The sequence below is a fragment of the Budorcas taxicolor genome, chromosome 25 (genome assembly GCF_023091745.1).
Source record: "Budorcas taxicolor isolate Tak-1 chromosome 25, Takin1.1, whole genome shotgun sequence".
NCBI lineage: Eukaryota > Metazoa > Chordata > Mammalia > Artiodactyla > Bovidae > Budorcas > Budorcas taxicolor.
Genome location: NC_068934.1, coordinates 10,371,688 through 10,391,671, shown reverse-complemented (window position 1 = coordinate 10,391,671; position 19,984 = coordinate 10,371,688). Strand labels below are relative to the sequence as shown.

The following is a 19,984-nucleotide window of genomic DNA, read 5'->3' as shown; positions in this document are numbered from 1 at the left end:
GGAAGAATAAGAACAAAACCCCTAGAAGTCACAGTCTCTAAATCTGTTTGTCTGGCTCACAAGTCCCTATATATGTTAGGCTTTATGTTATTACTCTAGAAATCCTTCACCAATTAAAGCAGTGGGGAAGAGTGTGCCTGGAGTGCTGTATGTCAGTCAGTCTTTGAGCTTATAGTTCCACTATCCAAAAGAAATGGGTGGAAATAAGGGATAAAAGAGAAAGCAAAGTCCCTGAAGCCAGGGATGAATTCATCTCCATATCATGCAAAAATTTATCAGACAAGAAGCAGTTATATGTAATACAATCACCTCATAAATGCTCTTGATAACAGCCTATTGATTTTGAGTCCTAGCTCTGCTGCATGGTATGAACCAAATTACTTCACCTCTCTGAACTCTACTTACCTCATCTGTAAAATGGGGATAACAATTTGTGCCCCCCCCCCCCACATGTGGTTGCCTATGCCAGTTACATGAGATCATGCACATAAAACGCTTAGCCACATCTTGGCACACAGTCCTAAATCAGTGTCAGCTATTACCACTAGAGCCACAAGGTACCAGTCTTTTAAAACTCAGTGTTTGAAAAGTGTTTGAATAAATATTCAAACTGGGGTTCTTCAAGAAAACCTAGTATACTTGTAACCAAACCTCATGTGTTATTTTAAAAGCAAAGTTCCAACCACTTTTGGCTGAGCCTGTTTAGCTCGGTTGGGAAAAGCTGTTCTCATCTGTTAACCCCTCCTTTAGGGGTTCAGGGTACAACAGCATGCAGCGAGGCCACAGAAGAGCACATAAGCGTTTTTAAGCTTAGATCGGGGCATGGACAGTGGGGCACACTTTATTCTCACTTGATGAATCTGATGAAATATCTTCCAGACTTTTGGAAGGCATTTTCCTAGCAGCACTCCTTTCCAAAATTTTCAAAACAGGACTGGGTTCTTCTTCTGAACCTGTTACAAGACAAAACCGATGAATACTGCACAATACAAACAAAAAAAGAAAATAATCAAACTCTTAATAGATCAACGGACACTGAAATGGTAGGTTGAAAGGAGGTATTATGCCATAAGCCTCCATACTTTTATCCATTCTATGAGGCAGTCCACAGAAGAAAATAAAATTTCTTCACTAAAGAATATTAGTGCATGCATGCATGCTCAGTTGTATCCAACTCTTTGCTGCCCCACGGACTGTAGTCCATCAGGCTCCTCTGTCCATAGGATTTTCCAGGCAAGAATACTGGAGTGGGTTGCCATTTCCTCCTTCAGAGATTTTCCGCACCCAAGGATCAAACCCTCATCTCCTGTGTCTCCTGGATTGGCAGGCGGATTCTTTACCACTGAGCCACTAGGAAAGTCATTTAAAGAAATGACTTGTAAGCATAAGAAATATTTGTAAGCACAAATAATATAGAGACAGGATTAACATAATGACCACGGTAACAGCAATGTGCTCTCTAAGTCTTCTACACCCCTATTTTAGGCACATGATTTGCTCTGTTCTAAAATTTGCATCTTTCCCCTTCACTTCTAGCTTTTGAAGACAGCCACAAAATGGTTTTAGGAGCATTAAAATAATTAGCTGAAAACCATAGAAGGCAGGATTCAGATGTTCTAACATCTGTATATAATTGGGTACACAGATGGGTGAATTCTCCAGATCAACGAATATAGACTCTTTGGGTTTCATGAGCTAGTAAGATTTCCATCAAAATGTTGGGTAATGACCTGAGGTGGTCAACTTTTTATTTTAAAATAAAAAGCATTTTAAAGTGAGGGAGGTTGGTCTCTATTAACTACCAATGGCTTCATTTTATAAAAAATGAACGGTATTTTAGGAACACAAGGAAAAAAGAAAAAGGGCATAACTGGAGAATAAGAACTGTTCTTTAAATGCATCTAATGCTATAACATTTTTCTCTAGACTGTCTTTAATTTTACCGTTTTGACAGTGAAAACTCCAACATGGATAAGCCTTGGTCTGAATACTGTCACTCATCACTGTTATATTCTTGGTGCCTACAACTGCAGCAGGCAAGAGGCACTTCAACATTGTTTGCTAAATCCATGAATGATTCCATTAATGGGTCAATCCACTTGGGAACAACTCTAGACAACACTTTCCTGAAGTGCACCCCAGTTCTGCCCAATGTTAATAAGCATTCTCCAGTAAATGGATTCTAAGATGAATTAGATTTGGGATGCTCTGTGTTCAAATTTTTAAGTTTTCTTACTACGGACCTTCTCAGTGATTTTAATATGCTTAAAAAAAAAAAAGAATCATGTGCATACGAATCATATAATTCACAAAACATGAATCATGTGCATAGTCTCTCAGCAGTCCCTCCTCTCTTTATTAAAGGAACATCATGAGGTGCTGGCTGGCTAAGAGCTCGGCCACAAGTCAAACATACTCAGCTGCTCATCAAAATTGGGGTGGCCTTGTTGCCAGGTTCTTCCATACTCTCATTCCACCCAACTCATTCACTTAAAAAATAATTATTTAGGTTAGAAGTTAGAAACCTATGCCTTCCAGGTGGCTCAGTGGTAAGGAATCTGTCTGCCAATACCAGAGACGCAAGATACACGGGTTCGATCCCTAGGTTGGGAAAGATTCCCTGGAGGAGGAAATGGCAGCCCACTCCAGTATTCTTGCCTGGAAAATATCACGGACGGAGGAGCCTGGTAGGCTCTAGTCCATGGGGTCGCAAAAGAGTCAGACATGACTGAACACACACACACTCCGTGCACCATTTTATACCTCCTACTTGGCTTTAAAATCTCTGGGCTCTGTCTGGGTAATCATTTATATTGATTATTTATTTTTTAGATAGGTTTGTTGCTGTTCAATCAGTTATGCTGGTATACTTAAACACAGCTATACACATTCAGGAACAGTCTTCAAACTTAAGTGTAAATTTATAAGCCTTCACCTCATATAGGCCCATTTACCCTAGTAATTCATGGGGTAGCTTGGTTAAGTCTACTTCGATAAGTTTAAGATACTGACTTATATACTCTTGCAGAGACTGGTATTTCACTTTCCTTTTCCCACTAGTTACAAATATTAAAGAGGCTTCAGCTTCATTAACTAGGATTATAGATGGATTCTCTGGTCAGTTTTCAATAAGAGGCCCTATGGCTATTTGCAAAGAAACCCAAACCTCACAAATGAGCCACTCAGTGAAGCTCATTTGTTCTTACTGAGACCGAAGGGAGCTAGGAAATGACACATTCTATTAATTTTCTACTGAGGAAGGTGATCAACACTAGTTGTTGTGCAACTTTGATTAAAATGTTCCAGCCGGGGAGCATCCTTTATTATTTCATCACTCTAACCAGGTGACTTCTAATCCCTATTTGTTCCTGGCTTTCTCTCCTAAAATAGTCACGTTGCTCCAAAGAGGGAACTGAGACAAGCCCTTTCTTTGGGAGCCTGGCTGAAACCAGTATCCCAAGTCCACTTAGAGGAATATGGTAATTGATGAAGATCTTCTCCACTCAGCTAAAGCTTGAGCCAAAGAAATGCACAGGCCAGGCCAGGCCCTTAGGTGGGGTCAGGTGAAGTCATCACACTGAGTCACGGCCTAGAAGGGAGGATTCTGCAGGTAATTGGAAACAGGAGGGAGAGAGCAGCAAAAACAGAGAAAACGAAAAAAACAAACCCCACAACAGTTCACAGTATCTGAGGGCAAGTTCCAGTCCTGCACCTCGTTCCTGGTACTCAGCCACCACTGTGGAAACATGTTGCTCCTAAGAGGGCAATCTATGCCCACCTGCAGCACTTTCTTGCCACAAATCTTACTGGAGCCTGCTGCGTGGACTGCCAATTAGGAAATTCTAATTCTTTCCAAGAGGAAAGCTCGCTTGGATGTCTCAGAGGTACTCTCTAAACCCCAAAAGTTCTTTAAAAGACATCTTTGGAATCTGAAAATTCTATCGTTGATCAGTGAGAATAAAATCAGATTCTGAAACACTGCCTGCTGGGTAACGCTATCTCTATGTAACTCATTTGATTAAAGAATATAACAGGAAATGTAGCTTTTTATTAAGAAAATCTAGGGAGAATTGAAGTACAAAGATGAATTTAGCACCATTTGGGATTATCAAATTAATTCCAGTTTTAAAAACTATATCATTCTTTATGTCAGCATTACATAAATCAACTCATTAACCAATCAGTGAAAAACCTCAAAACGCTCACTGGAGTTGTTTCTCCAGCTTTTTGCATTAGAACCAATGTTTCCGTCTGAAAAATCATAGTCAGAGAAACATTTTTCTTCCTTTTCCTCTAGTCTCTTAAACGGTGATTCCAGAATCAACTCAACTCGACTTGTTTTTGCAGAGTTTTCTTTGTTTGTCAGGAGAGGAACGGGTTGCCTATTTCTGGGCACATTAATTGCTTCAGGAGCCTCTTTGAAACCAGGCTCCTGAAAAGCTCTTTCTCGAACCACTGCAACCTCACTTTCACTATCCCTCTCCTCTGGGAGGTTTATAGTGTCTGTGGTCCCTACTTCATGGTCCACGGAAAGTTGTGAGCCTCCAGGGATCTCAATCCCACTTTCAGAACCACAGAGATATGAAAAGCCAGTCATAGTTTTGTGTCTTCCCAACACTCTATCACGTTGGTTGACTTGAGATTTGAATACATTACTCTTATGTTTGATTTACAAGGCCCCTGAGACTGACCAGTGAAAAGGGGGCACTCTCCCCCAACACCTGGCCTGCTTTGCCTCTAATGGCTCCTCCTCAGGATATTCTTCCTTCACTGACACTTGGGGCTGATAAGAAGGACTGTTAGATATTTCTTTAAGGAGTCTCTCCAAACCAATATCAAAAGCACTCTCAGTAGTTGATGGAGCCTCAGACTTTTCTACTGTTTCTTTTATTTTCTTAGGATGGAATTCAGAAGCAGCTTGCCTGGGCACCTCAGTAATACCTACTAACTCTGACGACTAAAGATCCCTTGTATCACTGTCATATTTTGTGCAAGGGGTTTCAGTTGTTTCCTTTAGTAGTTTTTCTAAGGCAACACTGAATTCAAGGGGCTCTGATTTAGGCTGAATAGTCATTTCCCTCACAATTTCTGTCACTTCCTCAGGTAACTCTTTGCCATACTGAGCAAGAGTAGAAGCAAATGAGCTAAGGGTTTGGTCTGATGGAGACATCTGGGCAGCTAAATAAGATCCCATTTTATGAGTTTCATCAGAAACTACAGTGGAGGAATAAAAATCCTTTCTGTCTGAAGCTGTGCTGTCCACCGTTGTCTGTGGGATAACTCCCAGAGAATTGGAGGCACTACTTTCTACCTGTACACCTTTAGGAAATTCTATTTTTACTTCTCCAGAAACTACTTCCAGCCCTGCTGGATCACTCAACCAAGCTTTTCTAAGTGGCTTTTGTAATATAGCTTTTACATCATTCAGTGCAGGTCTGGGTGGAAGAATAACTTTTCCTATAGTCTCTGAAACTTCCCTTTGAGAAAGCAGTGTCTTATCCTGAGGAGAAGAATGGGCATCCCTGGGAGAAGGCATATCTTGGGGAGAGTGGACCACATCCCCGGAAGAACCCTTTCTGTGGCAACAGGAAGGTGGATCCAGGGGATGAGAGCCTTCTGCAGCTGCCTGCAACAAGTTCTCTGGGTTCAGCTGGCACTCACCACTTTGAGCTTCCTGAGAGAGAGCACTATTCCCCCAAGTTTCTGTCCCCTCTGGAGAAGAAGCCATTTTCTCTCTCTCATCAGCTGATGTGTTCTGACTCGGCTCTATCCTGTTTTCATCACCGCTACTCTCTTCAGACTCTGAGCTGACCCCAGTGGTGGTGGGTTCACAGTTGGTTTGCAAGGGAGAGGGTGGGCTTCCGGTTGCTTCCTTCAGGAGTTTGTCCAGACTAGCAGTCAAAGTGTTCAAATAGGCCTTTGGAGGAGCTACTGTTTTGTCTATATGCTCATTACTGATCTCTTTAGGCCTTTTGGCTTCTTCCTCAGGATCAACAAAATCTCTCTCCTGAGGCCATGTCCTATTTTCAGAAACATCTGGTTCAAACACTTGTTTCGCATGAACTTTTCCACCAGAAGGCGGGAGGACTGGCGATGAGGCTTCGGAAAGCAGCTTCTGTAAGCTGTCATTAAGTGTGTCTTTGTAGTCTTTAGATGAAACACTTGTTTTCACTGTGGATTCTTGAATCTCTTTGAGCTCTTGGTCAGAGTCATCGTTTTCTTCCTTGAACACCGGGGTAACGAAGCATTCAGTATTTTTCCCCATGTTTTCCTTTGATGACTCATATCTTGGCAGCTGATGAGTGGACTTTCTGGGTGGTCTCCATGGAAATGTGGTGTCATCTGGCAACACCTGGAGTGTGCCCTTTGAATTTAATTCCTCCGTTTCCTCTCTTGCAGGGATTTCTTTCTGGCTTAGAAGCATCTCTCTCTCATGGGTACAGTTTCCTGACGATGTCACGTCACTGAATCCTTTGTGTTTCTGGCTATTAAAAAGCACAGAATTTTTTTGGCTTGTTGTGGTAGTATTCTTCTCGATATTATCTTGATGGTCGGGATTGGCGCCTAAGTCCCAAAACCTTCTCAAATTCTCAAATTGAGAGTGATTATAGACTTGTTCTGTATTGGGTTCATTCATTCTTTCTTGTAAGGACCTAACTTTAAAGTTGGGATTCCATTCACCAATTAGAGATCTGTCTTTCTCCAAAGAGGTATGCATTTCAATCCCAACATTTGAAGGATGATGCAATGGTGGGAAAGTAATGTCCTTTTCAGAATGCAAACTGTCTGTCACTGGTAATCTTTTTACAGGCTCAGTTGTCTTATTCTGAAAGAGAGACACTGTGCCTGACTGGTCAGCTGAAGGATCCTTTTTGGATGGACCTGATATTTGGGGCCTAGTCTCTTTAGGTTTCTTTGAGGAATAAAAACTGGAGACGTGGGCTGCTTGGCCATCGTTATCTAGGATTACTTGTTTGGCAGTGACTTGAGTATTACATTTACCACGGCCCATAGGTAAACTGTCCACGGACGTCACAGGCTGACATGCTTTAGCAGAAGGTCGTTCCTGACTGAATGGAGATGGGGGTTCTTTATGAACGGCAGCTTTTGTACTTTCCCAAAAGGATATTCTGTCACTCACTCTCTTGTACTTCTCTCTTTGTACTCGGTTCTGGGGAACCTCACCAGCTTCTGGTAACTGGACCTCAACCTTCTTCCAAGGAGATACGCTGTTGGCAGCCCCAAGTGGTGACTCAATATTCTCTGGTTCTAAAGAAGATTTTAGGATGGAAGTATCTCTTCCTTTGCTCTCGCTCTCTGCCTTTACGTGGGCTTTCAAACTCGGCTCTTGGATAATTGTGGAAGAGTCAAAATTTACTTCTGACTTTCTTGTATTTTTTTCATAAACACGAAGCTTGGGTTCTTCTTCACCTAAGCTGCCAGCATCCTTAATATTGCATGGAACTTGGTCTTCTGCATGAGATCCTTTGTGAATACTACAGGAACAGTTATTGGCTGGAAGAAGTACCCCAACTGCTTTCCCTGTGTTTTTTGAACTTTGGCTATAGTCTTTTGTTTTCCTTTCTTGATTTGGACTGTAGATTTCAAATGGTTGCAACATGCCCGGACTTTCCTTGCCTTGTGGGGACAAATTAATAGATCTGGATTTGATGTGCACATTGTTATCTTGGCAGTTTCCAGAAGGCAGCATATGTTCCTCTACCTGGAATGCTGAATCAGGTCCCACAGGGGTCAATTCAACTTTGGTGGGTAGTAGAGCAATCAAACCATTTCCTTCTTGACTGATGTCATCTGTCACCAAGGCAACAGCAATCTGTGGCTTGGAGTCTGGTTTTTCTTTGGGCTGTATTTCTTGGGGATATTGCAGAGATGCCACACTGTCATCTGAATGAGAGCTTCGGTTAAACCAGTCTAGGACTTTAGATATGGAATCATCAGTTGTCTTCCTTATCTCAGTGGCATATGGACCAGAATGTGAGGATGTCTTAGCTCTTAGGGCCTGGAGTAGAGGGGGCTTACCTTGCTGATGGTCTCTAGAACTGCAGTCTGGCACCTGAGATGACTCGGGCTCAGTGCAAGACAGTTCATCTGCAACACAGAAATGCTCTTCTAAATAAGAAAAGAGAACACTTAAAGAATTGTTATTCAATCACATTATCTTCTAAAAAGATTTTGAATTTACATTTGCTCCACCATTAGTTGTTTACAGTTATAATATAAACCATCCTAATTAGGATATTCCACCAAAGATGCGCTATAATAGTAAAGGAAGGTAAATACAGACCCCTGAAATTATGAGGGGAATTTCTTACAAGTGTCTGTTTTATTCTAAAAATTCCAGTAGATTTTATATTCTGATCCATGCTACATTGTACATACAAGTTTTTCTCAAAGCTTTGCATAAAACAGACACTCCAGGAAGATACCTCTGTTGATTATCTACTGGCCCACTCATAAACCCTAGAGAGGGCTTATACTCAAGTTTGAGAAACACAGGACTTCCCTGGCATTCCAGCGGTTAAGACTCCAAGTTTCTAATGCAAAGTATATGGGTTTGATCCTTGGTCAGAGAACTAAGACCCCACATGCTATGCAATGTGGCCAAAACCAAAACCGAATAGAACAAAAATAATTTTGAGTAACAAAGACTTACGCGATTTCAGGAGTTAGGAAAGCAACGTTCAAGGAAGATTAAACAAGGAGTTCCTTCCAAACCATCAGAAGGGCACAGTGAAGATATTTGCATCCTGGGGCCTTAATTCTGATACACTGAGCTAGAATCTCTGAAGATGGGGCCCAGGAATCCTTCCTACTGGCTATCTCAGTGGTCGTTTTGTACACTGCAGTTTCAGACCATGGTCTCAAGGGCTCTTCCGCGGTCCCCTACTTCCCTTCTATAATTTGCAACTTTGGAGGAAGTTTCTGTGAGACAAAGTAAAGTGAGGACTGACAGAGAATGTGAATTCTACCTGCTGCCTGATGTTTGCTAGCCAGTGGCTAGGAGGCTACAGAAGGGTGTTGAAGTTCTTTTTAAGCTATCGAGAAAGCAGGCCAAGACCTTTCTGAGCCTTAGGCACAGCCATGTGAGGGAACTCAGGCATTCTTTCCCTTTAGTTAACAGGTGGGTGTTTCAGCATTTCTCGCCCTTCCTTATAAATGCTACATATATGTTCTTGAAAATTATGTGAGCTGAATTTTTATGAAGTTGGCTACATTTCAAGTGCACCAGAGGAGATGTCAATTAATAAAATTTTCTCTTTAATTTTAATAATCAACTCTGGCTAAATATAAAACAACAAAGGCTTATACAATAACTGGCACACAGTGGATACAGCTTCCTTTCATAACTACACATGACACTATTAAAAATATGTCAGTGATGGTGAAGTTCCTTTGAGAGATCTTTAACAGTTCCCTGTTAGGCTGTTTAATGGAAGACTAATGAGGAAAAAAATTCTTGTAATACACTGTTAGTGAAAAAAGAAGTCTGGACAGTGTAAACATAATTCAAATGATATCCATGCCTGAAAATTATTGAAAGGCCCTACAATGAAACATTAGCAATAGTTGATATCACAGGTGATCAGTGTTTTACTTTGTGCATATTTCTTTTCAAATGTTTTTACACACTTTTCAATAAAAGTGTATTATTTTAAAACAAGAACAGTTATTTAAAAAACTTGATGCCAGGTAATGTTTTTGTTTCCTTTGAGGAATTCTTTTGTTTTCTCCCGGTATAATAATGAGTGTGTATTTGAAAAGCAGAAATAGAGACACAGACGTACAGACCAAATGCATGGTCACCAATGGGAAAGGAGGGGTGGGATGAAGTGGGAGCTTGGGACTGATGTATACGCACTACTACGTGTAAAGCAGGTAACTAATGAGAACAGACTGCACAGCATAGGGAACTCTACTCAATGCCCTGTGGTGACCTAAATAGGAAGGAGGGGATATATGTTTACATATAGCTGATTCGCTACGCTGTACAGTAGAAACTAAAACAACGTTGTAGTAACTATACTCCGATAAAAAAAATTTTTTAATGAGTGTGATAGTGACTGTCCTAAAGCTCAGAGCTAAAGTTAAACTCTCATAATTCGCACATTTTAAGAGTTTACCATTTTTCGGTTCTGATTTTCTTTCTGTGCTCCATTATTTACTTGTATATATTTTTGTGGTAAGCAGGGAGAAAACATTAGTGAATAAGCAGAACTTTGTTTATAAGCTTCAAGACCAGAAGGGCTGTCTGTCAATCAAAATGGGTTTACTGATGATGCCTTCTTCCCAGATTTCATGGAGAGTTAGATTTAAAAATCAGAAAGCATAAATAAATAGCTAACAGAAAATCGTAAAGGTAGTCTATTAGAAAGCAGGCACACTTTGAAAAACAGGAATGGCTTACCATTTTTTTCCTATGGATTATACCAAAAGAAAATATTACCAAAGAAGTTTTTCATCTTTTAGATAAACATTTAAGTATGTATCATCTAATTATTTGTTAGTGTTTACTCAAAATTTAGAAGTTTCCTTAAAATGAGTTCCTTTATATCTTCGAAGAAGTACCTGCTAATTTTAAAACTAAAAAAAAGTATTCTGCCTTTTGCAAATTATTTAGAATATCCAAGGAGAGGGGTAATAGAGACACCTTGTCTTTAAGAAGCCGGATTGATCTGAATAAGTGTGAAAGAGTAGGACTGAGCAAAAGTGACTCAGGGTCAATGCAACAATGACTAATAGGGGATGAGAAGAAAAATGATTTAGAAACTTGTCTGCTGCTACTATATATTTTTCTGACTACAGAAATTATCATAGGGTTGGAGGAAGACTTAATGAAGATGAGAGAGAGTACATAAAATTGTTTTCCCCACTGCTTCTGTTTTAAAACACAAGAACTGTGAAGTAATCATATGGGTATCAGAAAGCAGTTTGAGGCATCCTTTGAGAGCTCTAAGATCTTCAAGAGAGGGCTAAATCAATGAGCTAGCAAGAAAAATCAGTATTCTCACTGCCTCTCAACTCACAGCAACTGAAGGAGAAAGTTTCCTTCAGAATACTTAAAGTCTAGGAACAAATGGATGAAGGCCCTGGGCAAGACATGGTGTCAATACGAAGCTTTTTCCTAGTAAGAATTTAAAGTCTAGTTTCCCATCCTTTGAGGCTAAGAAAGTGAAGGTTCTCCTGAAATTAAAGAGAAACCAAAGTTTTGTTAAATGGGAATCAATCAATTTGCATTAGGTGAAGAAGAATATATTTACTCTATGTAAAGGTATTAGCATATGTTTAATTTTCACTCTGTATACAAACCTTGATTTAACTAAAAAAATACTATAATTTGACTAAATAACTGACACACTTACAATTGTTTAGGGTGAAGTGTAAATACGTGCCAGATAGTGTGCTATTCTGGATCTTTTAGTTATTGGCGATTGAGGACCACCTGCAAACCTTTTAAGAGGCATAAACATTCCCTAGTGGCTTCTGCCTGAATTTTAGCTGGAATACCCAGAAGGCAAAATGGGCTTCTACCAGGAGGCCTGGCTGTCCTGGCCATCCCAAGCCCACTGGGTCAGTTTTCAGAGCCTGTTAGTGATGAATCTCTTACCAGCAGGGTTTTTGGATAATTCTGATGAGCTAGTTTTGTGTTCATTGATGGTATGTGAATTCTCAGTGGACTGTGCTCTTGTAGTTAAAACTTCTTTGGAAGAACGGTGCTCATTAATTGGAAAGGAACCAGAAGTCGTTGGCTGACTTGTTTCATTTTTTGATGGACTTGGGCTTGAGGCTGATGACTGAAAAGGCAAACCGTTTGTGTACTGGGAAGGCTGAGGGTCATTCCAAACCTCATCTGGGAGCCCTGCATCTTCTGTTCCATTCTTCAACCTATCGGACTCTAAAACGCTAAATTCTCCCACTTCTCGGCCGTGGACCAGCCCTGGACTCTGTGGCAGTTCATCCTTCACGGCAGAGAATCTCACATGCTTTAATGGCTCCAGCGAGTCTGAGCGGGAGTCATCTTCTAAAGAATGTTCCTTCTCAGAAATTCTCTCATGGATGGTTAGGCCCGGGGATACAATTTTGCTTTTGGGTTCAAAGTTGTGATGAAAACGCACAGTTTCTGAGTCTGTGCTACTGGAACTGGAATTGCGTTTCAGGATCCCTCTGGGGGCCCCTCTTGTGTTCAGGGAGTCTGTCCTTCGTCTAGGAAAAGGCTGGTTATCATCTTGCATTAAGTTCTGGGACTTGTAGATCATTTTCCTGGCTTTGGGGACTGGAGCCTTGACTGGGGACCCATTCTCAGGACCTGGAACCGTCTGCTTTGGTTTTTCTAACTTTTGGCTTGAATTATCCAGGATAGATGACTCTTCTTTGGACTCTGACAACTCCCCTGAAAAGGAAAACATATCAGATGATATACCAAATGGAGAGTAATGCATTAATTTAAAACACCTATCTTAAACTTAATCTACATTTAGCAAAAAATGCTAAAATATTAAAAGACAATAAAGCATGAAGGTTAACTACAGACCTAATTAAAAACTCTAAAAAAACTCATACATGAACTTCACTGAATTTAAGATGCCTATGCTTTATATTCACACTTTGTGGTATTTTATACTCAATAGAAAAAAAAATTTTAAGAAATTTCAAAAACTCCTTGAGGAGAGTAAAGAAAAAATACAAAAGTTACTTGAAAAAATTCATATATCGAAACCAGAAAAATGAGCTCAGCTTTCTAAAAAGAAAATTTCAACACCTAAAATAAAAATTAATTTTGACAAAAAGGTAAAAAAAAATAATAACATGTTTCAGTGACTTCTTTTCTATGAAATATTTTATGCTATATAAAGTGTATCCAATGGAGAGGATAAAATACACTAATATTAAAACAGTGTAATTGAAACTCCAGTCTATGGGGGTCACAGAGTTGGACACAGTTTAGCAACTGAACAATAAACAAATTAATTTTCTACTCCTTGTCCAGTCTTTAATGCCTATAGAATCTTCTTACAGTTGATTTTGAAGAGATTAAATTGTCTAATGTTTCTTCTTAATAGAATGTAAGAATGGTAAAATTCTGTAAGAGGCAGACTCCAATCAGTTCAGCAACAAATCTAATCAAAAGCTCCTGGGAGACTGAGCTGATAATTACAGATTAGAGGATGGTAATGTTATCAAGTGGTCTTGAGGCAAACTCTTTTAATTTTAAACAGAGAACTGTGTCTGCGCAGTAGACATCCAATAAATAGTGTTCAGTGAGTAACTGAATGCCTCTGGTCAAAAAATTTCCCAGGTCACTGAGGGGGAACCCAAGGCATGGAGGTCACCTCTGAGCCTGGAATGTATGAACTTCTGGTTTCTAAAATTTCTGCTTCCTTTCCTTGGGCGGGAAAATGATGGGTATAGTAGAAGAATAAGAAAACCATCACATTTTTACTTTCTCTTGAAAGCTATTTTAGTTAAAGGAACTCTGAGAATTTCCCTTAGTCCACAGATAACAAAGATAAAAATATCTAGCTCAATAAAAATAATATTTACCCTCTTTTGAAGTCTGAAAGAAACCAGTCTTTCCATTTTTTGACTGCTCATTTTCGGTTTGTTGAGATAAGTGATCTTCTGGCAACATGGAGCTATCAAATGGATTCTTCCTTTGCTGGGGAAAAATATTGTTTATTAAATTCATTTTATATGTCATACCAGCAACTCAGTGTCAGCAAATGCTTATTATATGCAATAGTTAATAGTTTTGTCCAGTAAACTCTATCTGGCATGTTTGAAAAATGATGGTCCTAGTTAATCTGGTCAGCAAAGAATCACTATATATATGCCATGCCAAAAAAAAAAAAAAAAAATCAGACCAAAACTGTGTAAAATGTACTCTATTCCAGAGTCTTACAAATTTAAACTAGAACCAGCCATTCGAATCTAATCTCACAGAGGTAAGATTTTTACAGAAGCAAAAAACTTGGGCCTGAACACATCAAAGAGGTAGTCACAGGTCAGGGTAAACCTGAGGCTCTAATTAGGGCAGATTCACACCAGCACTCTTTCTACCATACGGGACTCTGTGATAGGTTAAAGTCATATGAAATATGATTGTAACTGACCTTTTCTATAAGGATTTAAGAGTCAAGGTATCTTGAAGTGCTTCATAGTCACTAATATGATCATTGATTCTAATGTCAGAGAACATAACCCAGACGCTTTACCGTCTGAGCCACCAGGGAAGCCCGTATCAATAAATAGAGTTCTGTTTTTCAACTGAAGTATACTTTATTTACAATGTTGTGTTAGTTTCAGGTGTACAGCAAAGTGATTCAGTTATATACATATTTTTCAGATTCTTTTCTCTTATAGGTTATCATAAAATCTTGCATATAGTTCCTTGTGCTATACAGTAGGTCCTTGTTGGTTATCTATTTTGTATATAGTAGTGTGTATATGTTAATCCTGAACTCCTAAGTTATCCCCACTCCTAGTATTTTTCTTTATTAATATAAGACTGAAAATCAGTGTTTGCTATCTGTAGTTCCATAAATTGAAAATCTTCTCCCACAGGTAGACTTCTAACAGGGATTCAGGAAGCCATGAATAGGAGTAAGAACGGTCATGGAACTAACAAGCCACATGCCATATGCTTAAAAGCAGCAGCCCCCAATAGTGTCAGACCTTTTATTCTTTAGGGTAAAAAACCTAGGTCCACCAAAAGAGTGATTTCCTATATTAAATAGTAAAACTTATCTATATTTGATGGGAAAAAAAGTACTACAAAATTCCTCTTTTTTATGGTACTTTGATAAAGTGAGAGAATGGCATTCTGGCCCCAGATGAGCTTTTCAAAGCCCAAATTCAATCTACCTTGGCTGTAGATACACCTGACTTCCTTGTGTTTTCCTGGGATGGATCAATCATGGTGGACGCTGGATTTACCATGCTGGAACTGCAAAAGAAACAATAATTCAGAGAATAAAACCTTACCCTTTGAGGAAGCGTAAATCATGCCTCTGAAGCCAGAAGCTATTAAGGCAGGATAGGAGAGGAAGTTTGTCAAATCAAACTGCCAGGAAGGAAAAGGGAGTTGGAGCCGAGATGATTAAGCAGCGAAGCAAAAGCAATGGGAAAACAGGAATGAAAGACAGGCCTGAGACAAGGCAAAGCTATCCATCAGAAGCCTTGAAAATTTCATCACCGTGCCAGGCACACAGGAGGTTCATGGTTGAAATTTGTACAAATAAACTTATCTCAAAGTTGGGACCTCACATCAGATGCAGACTAGAAAGTGAGCAAATTGTTCTCAAGAAGGGAACACTCTTGCTGAAATAAGGCCCCAAAGTCTTCTAGAGATTCTCTGGTCCAAGGCTGGAATGGCACTGCTTACTATAACTCAGGTAGAAAATAGCCAAAGCGGGACATTTCTGGTAGTCCAGTGGCTAAGAATCAGCCTTGCAATGCAGGAGAAATAGGTTTGACCCCTGGTGAAGGAACTAAGATCCTGGATGCCACGGAGCTACTGAGCCCAGAGACCACAACTAGAGAGTCCGTGCACCGTCACGAAAGATCCCCCCCAATGCAACGAAGATCCTGGGCAGCCAAACAAATCAGTGTTTTAAAAAAAGAAAATAACTGAAGAAAACACTCAGGTGAGACAAGTGGTTGGGCAATGACACAGAAGAAGAAGAAGACAGAAAGAAACAGCAGACAGAAATGCTGTGCTGGGAGGATGGGGGATGGGGGCAACTTACGGGGAACCTTCCCTGACTCTCCAGGCTGGCCAGGTGAGTTCTTGTTCAAATACAAGAGGAGTGAGGATGGAGCACAGTCAGAGGATGGTGGGAGGTTAGAAGCCTGCAGCTGGCCCAGAGAGGAGAGGAGAACTCTCCAGACCCTGGCTCTCTACCCCGGGGAGTGGGCAGCCTTCGGGTGAGAGTACTACCAGAAGTGTGAATGGAGAAAAGTTGAGCTGAGCTGGCTCCCTCGTGAACCACCACTCCCTTGGTGACTGAGTAAGAAGGACAAAGAAGGTCACAGTGGCATTGGAAAGAGAGGAAAACCACCTGCTCAGACTTCCTGCTCTAGGCGCCCCGGCTCAAGGCATAAGAGGGGAGGTCACTATTGCTTGAAAGCACCGTGCCTTGTTAAACTCCACCCTGGTTAAACTCCTAGTGGCATCACAGAGTCAAGGACTTGGAAAAATACCTCAGAAGGTGCTGGTTTTTCACCAGAAAGCTAAGGAACTGGAGGGAGGGAAGGGGAGCACTTTGCCCCACAGCCAGAGAGCCTTGCCCAAGATTGCTGTCTCTAAACTCGTGGGCCAGATGTTCTTGCTGCTTGATTTCCTTTCCTTCCCTCTGCACTTGGACTGATGCTTCTATGGAGAGGTAGTCCCAGGAACAGGCTGAACACTGAGGAAGCATGCTTCCTTTTGTTACCTTCCTCACTGCTGCGGACAGAATTACAGCCGATGAGGCAGACGTATGTGGAACACAGCCTGAACACAGGGCTGTGAGAACCTGAGGCGGGGGCAGGATGGGGAGGGAAAGAGCAGGGAACAAGGGTGGGAACGTACAATGGAGCCAGAATTCAGGCTAATATCAAAACACATGGCAGGTGGCCTCTGTTCTTGCAAGAGGTGAGCACAAACATGAATCAAGCTGTCTATCAGCCAACAGGAAAAAAGGACCCTGGTCACTGACAGAACTCACAGTAAAAGCAGTCCACAGCTCAGGACTAGAAAGCCATGTCTCTTGAGTGTCACTTTAAGAAGCCAGTGAGCAATATGAGGAAGCTTATAGCAGATGTCATGTTCATTTTCTCAGAGTGCTTTGTATCATCTCCCTTAGCTTAGACAATAAAGAATCTGCCGGCAAAGCAGGAGACCCCAGCTTTGATCCCTGGGTCGGGAACATCCTCTGGAAAAGGGAATGGCAACCCACTCCAGTATTCTTGCCTGGAGAGTCGTATGGGCAGAGGAGCCTGGAGGGCTACAGTCCGTGGGGTCACAGAGAGTCAGACATGACTGAGTAATGAACACTTTCAACTAGAAACAAATCATTCACATAACTGCAGGACCTGAGCAAACTGCCGCCCTCCTCTCCTACTATCTTCCTCCCTTCCCTCTCCCTCTCCCCAAGAACAAAGGACAAGCAGCATCCCTACAGCCTCCTCCCTCTGCTCCCTGGAAACCCCACTTCTGCACCCCCAGCCACCACCCCAACCGCCCATGCTGTACATCATGTGGTCCCTGCCTGCCCAGGGACGAAACCAACCTCTCTCTTACCAAACCCTACGCAGCTATGGATTTCATGCGACCATATAGGCATGATGCAACCTCACCCCGTGCATATGTATCTTCTCTCTTACAGTAAGTGGGGAGACCCCTCCAGAGCATCTTGGCCATCTTTCTGTTCCTCGCAATACTGTGTACAGTGTCTGGGACACAACTGGTGAGTGAGTGGCTGTGCAACTCAAGGCCAAATAAGCCAGTGCCTGGGAGACAGCCGCACACACAGGTGACCACAGCTTTCGTTTGTCTTTTCCATCTGTGGTTTGCCAAACTACAACGAAGCACATTATTTAGGTTTTAGACAAGCTGTCTTTGTTCCTGCTATTCAGAAAGCAAAAGAGAAAGAAAGAAATGAGGCATTCGGTGCACATGATCAGACAGGGAACTAACGGGAACATATAGGGTTCACTGGGTTCTCTGGTGGGCGGGATAAGCAGAAAACGGGATGAGAGTGAGGTACTTAGTTAACCACAGTTAACAAGTCTGCCTAAATAGAAAAAATCAAAACAGAGTTTCATGCCTCAAAATGCTTCTGAAATATGCAGCTACTTCCTCGATTAAGCTCCGGCTTTGTGTCCCTCAAGGAATACAACGATGTTTTGTTTGCCTGTCTTTTACTGGGCAACTATCAACACAGCAACCATTCTATTCTCAGCTGACCTTTGCAACATCCCTGTGCTGTATGTACCCTTCTCCCCATTTTACTAGTGAGAAAACTGAGGCTTGGAGAGGTTAAGGTAGCGAAAGAGCTGGGAATGTGAACCAGGTGTCTGACCCTGACTCCAGAGACAGGCACTGGAATGGCTGGGCTGTACTCCAATGATTCCTCAAATCAGTAAAGCCGTGGTTTATGGCAAGAGGACTGGAATGAGGACGGGGTGATTCTAATTTCCCAGTGACTCTCCCATCTGTCGCTTCCTTTCCACCACTCCTGACTCCTCCCTGTCATCTGTATGAGCCTCACATTCGACGTCTGGACACCAAAGTTCCACTCTCCTCATTCCACCTCTACGCTAGAACGGTCTGAAACAAGACTTTGGGCACATCCCTCTCCTGCTCGTTACCTTTCCGGGATCCTCAGGAAGGAGTTGGAAACACTCCACCATCTGCCCCCTGTACCCTCCCACTCCTCCTGCCCACTGACCTTCGTGCCAAACCTGGCTCCCTGCCCCTCTCTGCGGTCCCCCCAACCTACCCCCACCCCCTCCCTCAAATGTTGGCTCTGCTCTCTTGACCCACACGCTCGCTCTCACCGCCAAGCCTGGTCCAAATCTCACCTCCCTTGTGGCGCTGCTTGCCTATCAGCCCGATGGCAGTGGGTCTCATTGTCTCAAATCTCACCGCACATTTTATTGGTACTTGGAACTAGGATTTGCTCCCTACCTGGTGCTATTCGAAATCAGGTGATTAAATATTCATAAAGGGAAGCATTATTTTTCCTAAGAGAACACAGTCTCTCTATAGCCACGTAATGCGTCTTTTGTTTCTTACAAGCCCTCTCAGAGGGCTTTCCACTGCTCCTAAGATTTCTATTCTTAGGGTGTGTCCTGTATAACAAGATACTGAATACCTTCCACGTGATGAGTTCTTAACAGCATACAGCAGGCCAAAGCTCACACCTTGTGCTCTGTAATTTCTGACCTCAGGCACCCTTCAAAAACTGCCTACAATACTAGACGTGCATTGGGAACTCATGTACACCCATGGCGGATTCATGTCAAGGTATGGCAAAACCAATACAGTATTGTAAAGTAAAAAAAATAAAATAAAATAAAGAGCAAAAAAAAAAAAAAAAAACTAGATGTGCACGCATGCGGGCTCAGTTGTGTCTGACTCTTTGCAACCCCATGGACTGTAGCCGCCAGGTTCCTCTGTCCATGGAATTTTCCAGGCAGGAATACTAGAGTGGGTCGCCGTGTCCTCCTCCAAGGGATCTTCCGGACCCAGGGACCAAACTCGCGTCTCTTGTATCTCCTGCATTGGCAGGCAGATTCTTTTAACACTGTGCCACCTGGGAGGCCTCAATACTAGATATAGCACTCAGCCAAAAGTGGTTTACTTCTGTAAGAAGATTATTAAAATATTAGACTATGATATTGTTGTTAGAGGTTGGCTCCTGAAAGTGTCTGCATTTTAATGCAAGTCTTTGAAGACTCAAATGAAGAAGAATGTTAGGTACTCTGGTCGGGACACGTGGGGAAGAAGGCCTTCACAGCAGTCTTAGAACTACACCACCTGGGCAGTGGGACAGCCCATCTGCTTCTATGTCCAGCTGTAAAGTACTTCTAAGCACATGCAACAACTTTTAAAGCTTTTGAACCTTAGGCGGGCTTTCCCTCTAAAGCAGTTAAAAATGAATTCCCTGGCAGCCCAGTGGTTAGGACTCTGCACTCCACTGCATGGGCCATGGGTTTGACCCCTGGTTGGGGAACTAAGATCCCACAGGCTGCGTGGTGTGATCAAAAAACCAAAAAATTAGGAAGGAAGTTAAAAATAACAACGGACATACTCTTCTGAGGTATGTTTCAGAATAAATATTAACTGTGTCTGGACTCAGAAGCGAATTTTTCAAGTGATTTTTCTCCCTGTGTTTCTTGCCATTGCTGCTTTCTCCCTTTGAATTGTGAATTCCTTAGATGTTAGTGCTGTGCCTGGCACCCAGCATTGTGCTAACACGTG

At 41.8% G+C, this 19,984-nt stretch overlaps 1 protein-coding gene across 1 annotated transcript in view; it reads right to left on the bottom strand.

Annotated features, from left to right (window-relative positions):
• Positions 1-19,984, bottom strand: part of SYTL2 (synaptotagmin like 2) — a 65,014-nt gene that overhangs the window by 23,027 nt on the left and 22,003 nt on the right. The window contains 5 exon segments of the mRNA XM_052661721.1: positions 852-953; positions 4,207-8,109; positions 11,627-12,409; positions 13,561-13,675; positions 14,881-14,962. Of these exon segments, the coding sequence (XP_052517681.1) occupies positions 852-953; positions 4,207-8,109; positions 11,627-12,409; positions 13,561-13,675; positions 14,881-14,962 (4,985 nt within the window).